The 10,163-nt window shown below is 38.6% G+C and overlaps 1 protein-coding gene across 1 annotated transcript; it reads left to right on the top strand.

The window, feature by feature from the left end:
- The first annotated feature begins 2,319 nt into the window (after positions 1-2,319).
- On the top strand, positions 2,320-9,343 carry LOC103716570 (small ribosomal subunit protein uS19). The gene is made up of 4 exons (XM_008804612.6): positions 2,320-2,421; positions 2,520-2,665; positions 2,806-2,863; positions 8,851-9,343. Exons 1-4 carry the CDS (start codon positions 2,419-2,421, stop codon positions 9,097-9,099), a joined length of 456 nt encoding a protein of 151 aa, XP_008802834.1. The 5' UTR covers positions 2,320-2,418; the 3' UTR covers positions 9,100-9,343.
- The last annotated feature ends 820 nt before the right edge of the window (positions 9,344-10,163 follow it).

Below are 10,163 nucleotides of genomic sequence, written 5' to 3'. Positions count from 1 at the left end.
TAGCTAGCCATGTGGGTTTCCCCTTCCTTTCCATCTTTATGGCCCAAGTCCTCCTAGGACTAGGGTGGCCAAGTTAGAGCTGCCAAAGAAACCATCTCCTGTCCTCTTCTATATAATCCTAGAGGCGGCGCCGGGTTTGAGATATGGAAAAACCTTGGTGTGAGAAAAAATAAAGGGAGAGGATGTCAAGAAGAAAGCTTCCTCTCTAAGAAAAGAGAGAGGATGAGAGAAGAACACTTGTTGTAAAGCAATAGAATAAGGTCATCTTGTAGAGCACCCCCTTGGTTTGCAATTGCTAGAGATCTAAGGCTAAGCAAAGCCTCGAAATAGAGAACATGGTTTGAAGCAGCTGTATGTAGTAATTCTCAAAGCTTCATATGCAATCTGCGACTTTAGTCTCTCTCATGGAGGATCAAATCTACTCCAAAATCATTACCATGGGAAGGTATAAATATTTTAAATACTATGTACATGCTTTTTATATGGAAATATCATCAACGGATGTCCTAATATGCAGCTGCAAATCTTTGATGTTCATCTACATGTTCATCATTGTCTAGTGAACTTTAAGTATCTTCTAATTCTACTTGTTATGTGGTCAAGTTTATATTTTAACTTAAAACCTTACTTGTTCGGGAATCAAGTCTATATTTAAACTTAAAATCTTGCTTGTTCAAGAATTCTAGGTCAAAATCAAGTAGGACTAGGTAGAGATAGAGAATGGATTTGATGAATTCAAATCTTCGTTTGTGTTGGATAAGGACTAGACCTGGGTCCTAAGCATGTACAATTATTTGAAAAGCTTAATTTCCTTTCTACTCTATGACCTATTCACTTATGACTTTGTCTTAAAGTACAATTAATAAATTTTAAAGAAATGCTGGGATGAAAAGGGCAAAACAATCCTCTGTATAATCAGGTCAGTTGGGTTGCGATTGTAGAATCAAACCCATACCCAAAGTATTAAGCTATCGAGTAGGATGAAGTACGGGTTGTGCATAGGGCTGTTAACAAGCCGAGCCCGAGCCTGCACGGGCTCCACTCGACTCGTTCCATAAAATTTCAGGCTCGGGCTCGGTACCGAGCCCTGTATTAGGCTCGGGTTCGGGCTCGCTTGGCACAGCCCGGCTCGGGCTTGAGCGGCTTGTTTGCTCGAGCCGAGGCCCGAGCCCGCCCCATCCCTATCCCCAACAAAGGAAAGAAAGAAAGAAAGAAAGAAAGAAAAGAAGAAGAAGAGAAGAAAGAAGGAGGCGGTCGTGAGCACCGTCGGCACGGGCGTCGGCCGCGGGCTCGGCCGCGGGGAAGGGAGTGAAAGCTGGAGGGTAGGGGGAGCCTCAGTGCAGGAACGGCTGGATGGGGCGCGGGAGTTGGGGCGGCGGCGCTTGTTGCCTCCCCCGCCTGGGGTGGCTGCATCAGGGGCGGAGAAGGGAGAGGAGGCGTAGGAAGGGTGCCAAAGGCGGGTGCAGAGGTGGAGGAGGTTGCGGTCATGCAGAGCGAGGCGGGATGGGTCCTGGCCACGGGCGATGCGGCCAGACATGATGCGGAACTTCTTGTAGAGGCGGCGGAGCTTCTTGGAGAGCTGGGATCGGGTGTATGGCATCATCGTCGTTGTTGCCCTCGTCGTCGTAGCCGTTGTCAGAGGGGAGGGGCAGGGAGGGGGGCATCGGCTTCAGGCTTGGGGGTGAGGAGAAGGAGTCGTGGGTGGGGGTGGAGCCGTGGAGGTGGGGTTGGGAAGGTTCTAGAGAAACCGAAAAGAAAGGAGAAGAAAAGAAAAAGAAAGAGGAGGAGGAGGGAATGGGTTAACGGGTTGGTTCGGGTTAACGGGTTGAGTCTGAACCCGAATCAATTCAATTCGATTTAAAGAAATTAAATGGATTTGAGTTAGTTCGGGTTGGGTCTGATCTAAATCCAACTGGGTTCAATCAGATTGGGATTTAAATTGATTAAGCCAAATAAAATTTAATTGGGTTGAGTCCAAGTTTAATTGGGACCTAATTAAATTGCTAATTGGACTGAGCCCTCATTTGGATTCGTTTGGGCTCGTGAGCTGCTCAGGTTCGGGCTTGTTTGACTAACAAGCCGAGCCCAAGCCAGGCTTTTACCGAGCCAGGCCGAGCTCCCGTTGATAGCCTTAATTGTGCATACTTTAATAAATCTAGTCAAGGGCTTATTACGTTCGACCACGTCAGTTATGGTTCCGAGTTAGGCTCGGTGCGTGTGACGTCGTGATGAAGAGGATCAGCATTGAAAATCTGAGGAGCTAGATGTGTTTAACCTTTAGCCAAGGTCCAATTTGAAAAAAAAAGAAAAACGAAAGAAAGGGGTATTATAAGAGTGAGAAAACCCGTCCGGCCTCCGCTCCAAAACCCTAGATCGCCTCGGCGCCCCCCGGGACGAACTTCCCCATTGCTCGCAGCCATGGTGAGCTTCCAATCCCTTTCCATTCCAGCCTCAGCCTCAGACCTTGGGAGCTCAGACTTCGAACTCTCTGTCACTAATTCTTTGTGGCATGAACGCAGGCGGACGTGGAGGCGGACGTTGCGGCCGGGCAGCCGAAGAAGAGGACCTTCAGGAAGTTCAGCTACCGTGGCGTCGATCTTGATGCCCTCCTGGACATGTCCACCGACGAGCTCGTCAAGCTCTTCCACGCTCGGGCTCGCAGGAGGCAAGCCTTCTTCTACTTCCCTTCCTCATCTCCGATCCGATCACAGATCTAACATGTTCATTCGTTCTTCTCTCCCTCTCCTTCTCACTTTACGTCTCCATCATTGACTAATGTTTGTGAAATAATGCATCTTTTGGTAGGTTTCAGCGCGGCCTGAAGAGGAAGCCGATGGCTCTGATCAAGAAGCTCCGCAAAGCGGTATGAGTTGACCCACTTTTATATGCTTATGACATTTTATATTAATTTAGAAGTAAATTCTGGTTACATACGACCACGGTGTCAGCTTTTTTCTTCTTGTAGTTACCTCTTAGCTTTAATTTATGCTGTTGTCAAGGCAATGGGAAGAATGATTTGTTTCATTAAAGTGTGCTCAAGGCTGGAATTATGTTAGTGAAATGAGAATTGTTTCTTGGCAAGAAATAGGATGCCAACAAAAGCTATAAGTTATTTCTGTTCCAAAGTTGACTGTTGTTTCTGGATCTCCCATCGCAAGATTCATTTCTTATGCATATTGTTTCTTTTTCATGGTGGGCATTGTTATATACCTCCATCAAGTTTTGCTGATTATATATATTATGGTTCTTTTTTGCTGAAAAAAGAGTAATTATTATCTTGTTAAGTCCATGATCAAGTTCATAGTTTTTGCACCTTTGGTGTACAGGACTTAAAGTTAAGGGGTTTTGAATGACCTTTTATAAATGGACCCATGACCCATGTATACATCATATGGTATAACTTGTTGCTTATATATTATCAAGTTTGCTGTTTCAGTTCTGAGAATGAGCTAGCCATTGTCTATGATTCCATAAAGCTAATGTACTTATAGCCTACTCAAATGTCATCTCTTTGTATTGGATAATGAGCAGGCTGGGAATTTAGTTTGCCATGCCTTATATGCTGAGAAAGGTAACAAGTGGGGCTATCGATGCTACAATAACAAGTTGTCGGTAGAGAATCAAAAGTCACTAAGACTGCAACAAAGTTTTATGCCATTGACTGAGGGGGTTGCAATCACCAACTTCAAGATGGTTAACATTGATAGGGAAAAAAAAACATTTAAAAGTTTGGAGCATCAAGGAGGCATTTGAAAGGTTGACAAGGACCTTACTGTTCTTAATAGAAAGTATATTTAGTCTGCTGTTAAAAGACCTGATGTAATATTAGGCACCTGTTATCTTCTGAATGGAAAGTAGTCTTAGTCTGCTGTTCAAAGATCTGATGTAACACTAGATTCTGAACCCTGTAGGAGGGTTTTGCTGTCTTCAGGCTTGGAACCAGTTTGCTTGGACTGCAGTTCAAATTTGTCATTGTTAGAGTGGAGTGAAGTTGTAGGCTTGCAAATGGATGCTATTTGGACTCGGTCTGGCATGATGTAGACTTCACCTAGTTTCCTTAAGTCACTGGCCATTAAAAATTGTAACATAAATAAATAAAATTATTAAACCAAGTGTCTAATATAAAAATCAGAACCAATCTTGAAGACTCAAAATGCTAATGAAACTGATTCTCAGTATTGGAGAGCTATACGTGATGTCACAAGAGGATTCTCTCCGCCATTGGCTTGGAAATGTGGATGCTAAGGATCATAAATTTTAATCTTGTGAGTCCTTTGTGGTTAGTTTTGAGTTCTTTCTCTACTTCTTTCTGTTTTGAGTTCTTCTATCACATCTTTGTTAGGCTAGGGACTTACGTGATGAAAGTAGGACCTATATTTTTTTATGTTTTACGCTGCCTTTTTTTTCTTTGGGTGGCGATAAGGCTTTCACTTATCAATATGTATTCCTTCAAAAAAGTTCACTTGAAAGCTTGCTTCACTTTTCTCCTTCTCTAGGGCATTGGACATAGCGCAATACCATCCAAAAACGAGTTCATCATCCATTACTCTTTAACCTTTCTCTTTTATTTTTGTGCACCTCTTCCACTTCTATTTTCTTTCATTCAATCTAGGGATGACAATTTATGACCCAATCCGACAACCGGACCCTCGAACAACCTGCTTTAAGCAGGTTTGGGTTTGGCATAAACAGGTTTGAGTCATAAATGAGTCAACCCGTCTAGACCTATTTGTTAAATGGGTTGGGTTCATGTTTAGATTTTGACTCATTTAATAATTGGATCGGGTCATAGCCCGAACCATTTAACCTTTTTAACATGTTTAAAATCCGCTTAACCTATTTCTTACTTATTTAACTCGAGCTGCTTAACTTGTTTAACCTGTTTAAATTCATTTAATCCGTTAAAAAATCTGTTTAACCTACTTAATCTGATTTGACCTATCTAATAAATGGATTATTTGGGTCGAGTTAGGTTACCTGTTTAATAATAGATCGGATGCAAATCTGAAATTTTGACCTGTTTAATAAACAAGTCAGGTTTGGATTGATGAATTTTTGACCCAACCCATATTTGACCCGACCCAATTGCCACGCCTAATTCAACCTATCTCACACCCCTCACCATATTTGTCAGCCAAGACTAGCAACGAGAGACTTGATCTTTGGTCCATCTAGACCTTTTGTGGGCCCAAGCAAAGCCTTCATCTCTATTTCAAAGACATGTTTGCTGTTTTTCTGCCAGCCATTCTTGACCCATTATTTGATTTTGCAGCCATTTTTGACCCATTATTTGATTTTGTTCAAGGCTCTAAATCACCTCTTTCCATACTGTTTTGGCTGATTTCCGACAATAATATATAGTGTTTTGGTATGGAATGTGGTCTCATACCATGTATCAGTACCATACCGTTCCAACAAAAAATCAGTACGAGGTCTGTTACTGGTGTTTGAAACCTTTGACCATGGCCTATAAAAATGGTACTAATAGAATGGAAATAAAGAGGGTATTTTTTTTTTGAGAATTGCAATTGGAGAAAATCTAGTTGAAATTGAGGTGAGGGTGGGACTTTAGTCTAGGTGATTGGTACCTAGTGACTTCACCAATTGAACCAGTTCGCAGTTGACACCTTTAGAAGACTATATAACTGGTCATTCAAAAAATTTGATAAGAGGCAAAGCAAGCGCAAACAATTAACCTTCTAGATTGTTGTAGGAAGGTGGGTTTTTACCCTATCATGTACTTCATATATAGTGAGGTTCATGGTAGTTATTGGTTATCTGTTTGTGAATTTGTTTGAAAGGCTATTTCTCTTTTTTGTCTCAATCATTCCACAAGTACCCCTCTTGCTTGTTTGCAAAGAAAATCAAGATTTTCTAGAATTTTTGAATCCATTCATTGGTGTGGATGAATCCCATCCTTGGTCAATCCACTCTTGCCTTGCTAAGTGCTCAATCAGTAAAAATGATGAGCTTCTTGACTTGAAACACATCCTTTGCCCTCTGAGCTCTCTCCTTCCCTTCCGGAGTGAGGGACTGAGTCTTTATGCCTTACTTTGTTTAGTTGCTAAGAATATGCCAGTTCTCTTCAATATGTGATGATGAAGATCCATTATGGGGTGTCTTATGGCTAAATGATCTATTCTAACCAGTTGCTGGGTGAAGCACAACAATGAATTCATTAGTGCTTAGAAAAAAGGATCTAAAATACTGTTGATTGTTGTATAGATGCTGTGCATGTATTACGTACTGAAGATTGTTCCTAGTCCATGCATAAATGCTGTCCATGTATTACGTACTGAAGATTGTCCATGCATTAGTAAAACAAACATTTTGGAGTAATGGATGATCTGTCTTATATAAAGGATAAAGCTCTGGAGTTCTAAATAATTTATTTGATTTCATATGACTTCCCAAAAAATAGTGAAAAGAAGCTGTTCGAAAATTCCAAATTAATATAGCTCAAAGTCATCACCATAAATCTTTTACTTGACATATTACTCCAAGCTTGTGTTCAAGCTCAATATGCTATATATGTATTTGTGTGTGTACATATGTATGTGCTTATGTATATATGTATGTATAACTATCATAAAGATTTTTGAAAAAAAATAAATCAAAAGGATGTCTCTTAAATTCTAATAGTACCACTAGCCTTTTTCTTTATTTACCTTAAAGTAATGGAACAATGGTAAGATTGTGTTGAATTTGTAAATCACTGAGGATGTTAGATTGGAGTACATTATGAATATAATTGCTAAAACATTAGATATTTTTGGATTATATGAGCAAAAAACAAGAAATAATGATAACATATTGAAATAAAAAATTTAGGTTGCTAAGAAGTCTAAGAAATCCTAGATTATGAACTTACCCAGGTTCAACTATTTGAGTTGTATTAATAGATTTACATTCTTATAATAATTAAAATTTAGTACTTAGGGCATGGAAGGTGAACATTAACAATTTACAACACTTCAAAGATATATCATAGTTTGTAAAATTAATACTAAAGTTATAAATAAAACACAATACAACTAATAATATACATCACTATCTTGTGGCTCATGTGTTGCTCTTGTAAATAGAAACTGCTGCTAAAAGAAAATAGTGAAGGTCTAGAAAGAAATACATGGCTGGAACTAGTAATCCTTCAGATACATACACATGCACTACCGAGCTGGCATGTATAATGCACGTTAGATGGTAGACAATAATAAATAAAAACCCAAAGAAAATATTAAAAATTAAACTAGTAAGAAAAATCTTCTAAAATATTGAATTTGAAGATTAAAACAATTATTATTTAAATCTTCTATTTGAACATGGAAGATCACCTTTTTGATTGAGATTGTCTCGACTGAATCTTAAATTTGTTTGAAGAAGAGAAAAGGAAAATTATAAGGGCCCTTTAACATATAGGAAGTAAATTTGCTGCTATGTTTTAATAAAAATAATTTACTGATATGTTACCAATTTTCAATAAAATTAGATCATACTGATCAAATATATTGGGATATTCAGAGTTTTAGATAATTTGGGGGAGCAAACTGACAGCTTGAATTGAAAGGGAGTAAAACACCCTATGCATCCTAATGACTATCTATCACCTGGCTGTTCAGGCAATTGCCTGAAAGAATGCCTGCTATCTTAGTTATAGCATGCAATGTGAAAGAAGCATCATGTTCAGTTCACTATTCTAGAAGTCTACCGCATATGCATATTTTCCTTCAGTTAAGCCACATAATGGTTTCTTTAGTGCCTGAATAGACCTTTTGTGCAGGTTACGTAGATATAGCTAGCCTTATCCCCCTTCTCCATTGTGTTTTGCTTCCTGTCTTATTCTCCTCTACCTTTCACTTCATTTGCCCCCTCTGCATCTTCCTCTCTCGCTTCCTCTGCAGTGTCTTCTCTTCTCTTCTGCCTTGATGCAACAAAGGTGCCTGTGTACTACCTAGGGACTATGTGGGTCTCTGCGTTACCTTTGCTGCGTGCATACCATGCCTGTTATTAGACCTTTGTCTTGTTGTTTTAAATTTTTTTTGTACCACCATATAAATCTATATATTTATTATTTTTTATCCGAGTGAGGCTTGCAAGCTATGAGCTAGACAAAGGGAGCCATGCACCCTTTGATATCCTTAAAATTTCCCAACCCTGATATCATCTTTCTGCTATTGTAATCTGATCAAAATGTTTATGATTACGTAGGTCTATAGAATGAATACATCAGATTTGAAATGTGAAAGAACTCCTTTAGCTTATGGATGAAGAAACATAACAATCATCCCTATAGTTCAAGTTTAAACGGCATCATGCAAGTGTGTCTTTCATTCTTCATGTTGCTTTCTATCTTCTGCAATTTTCTTTGTATACTTTTGACTGTATGCCTAAAAAGGAACTGTTGATATTGCTGATGTTATCATGTGATTCTTCTGAAACATGGAAGCAACATAAACTGGGAAAAGAAGATAAAACTTGTCAGAGGATAATTTGTTCCACATAGAGCCTTGTGGCCTTTTCTGTATTATTAAGGTCTTTTATTTCCATTTGCTAAATTGTCTGTGGAATTGGCTGATAATTTGTTCATCTGATATTCCGTAGTATACCCCCATGAAACTTTTAATTTTTTCTGTAACCAACACCACACCCTCTACAATCAATAAGTTAATAAATAATTCCCACATTTGGTTTGAGGTTTCCGTAATGTGTTTTTCAATCTCTTCTGTGCTGAGATGAGACACTGTTGATCATCCCTTGGAATTAATTAATGAAAATGGATTATAGCCTTTGATGGTAAAACCATTACAAGATTTTTCAAGATCTTCATCTTTCTTCTTTGGTTTGTAACAGAAAAAGGAAGCTCCTCCTGGTGAGAAGCCAGAGCCGGTCAGAACCCACCTTCGCAACATGATCATTGTGCCTGAGATGATAGGGAGCATCGTTGGGGTCTACAATGGCAAGACCTTCAACCAGGTTGAGATTAAACCCGAGATGATTGGCCACTACCTTGCTGAGTTCTCCATCTCCTATAAGCCTGTCAAGCATGGGAGACCTGGGATTGGTGCCACCCACTCTTCAAGATTCATTCCTCTCAAGTGAAGAGCCTCCTTGCTAGTTTGTAGGGGTTATCTCCTTGCAACAATCTTTTCTAGTGACCGCATCTTGAAGTATCTTCTTCTTTGTTTTCCCCGGAAAGCTTTTCATGAAAGTTTTGTTTTGGATGCTTTTAGCCTATCGATGGTCAGCATTTAGAACATCAAAATTGATACTCCATATTTCTGATTTTGTTATTGTTTTATTTCTTTAAAGATCTATATGTCTGCTCTTTTTGTGCCTTTTCCAATATGGTCGAAAATGTGGTTGCTGACATTGCCTTCAGATTCTGAACTCTTAATACTCAAACAACCTCGAATGTATCCATTGTGATTGGTTGTTTAGTTCAGTCGATTTGTTCCCAAATAGCTGACTTGTTAATGCTAGACCGTGTTCGCTGTCATAAATTTTTTTTGAGACATACCACTGTTGGGTTTGGTGGTAACATGACAGATGACACCAGGACCCCATATGGAGTTTATGGAGAGTTCGCTCTTACAGAAGATGGTGCAGTTCAAATTAGGAAAATGGGTGCTTGTATTATAGGCTATTCAACATAAGGTATCAGGGTGAAAGTGGATCAGATAACATCTATTTAGATCCGTTTTTGTATTTGAATTTATCCGGATAATATTTATTTAGATTCGTTTTTGTATTTGAATTTATCCGGATATGGATAAAAATTTGTGCATTCGATTAAAATTCGTATCAATATTTAAAAAAAAAAACATAGATATGGATATAGATCGGCAACCATCAGATCTATATCTGATCTATATCTGAATATCTGATTTTATTTATAATTCTATTTAAATTTGTATAGAACTTACGAACTTTTAAAGACGGCCATATTGACATACTACTAACTTATTTTATTATCCATGTAGCAATATTTTTAATTCTGTGGTTATATTGTATTTATATCTATATTTTTGATATCGAATTTGTATCTTTATTTGTTTAAAATAAATATTATCTGTGTTTGTCAAATAAAACAAATCTAAATATAAATATACTGGTATTTGATCAAATTTAATCTTAAGTATGCAGTACACATGCAAAATAAGTTT

This window comes from Phoenix dactylifera, chromosome 5, assembly GCF_051530095.1.
Source record: "Phoenix dactylifera cultivar Ajwa chromosome 5, Ajwa_hap1_PhDact_Kaust_v1.1, whole genome shotgun sequence".
Taxonomy (NCBI): Eukaryota; Viridiplantae; Streptophyta; class Magnoliopsida; order Arecales; family Arecaceae; genus Phoenix; species Phoenix dactylifera.
The sequence above is the reverse complement of the archived record's forward strand: the minus strand, read 5'-3'. Positions and strand labels throughout refer to the sequence as shown.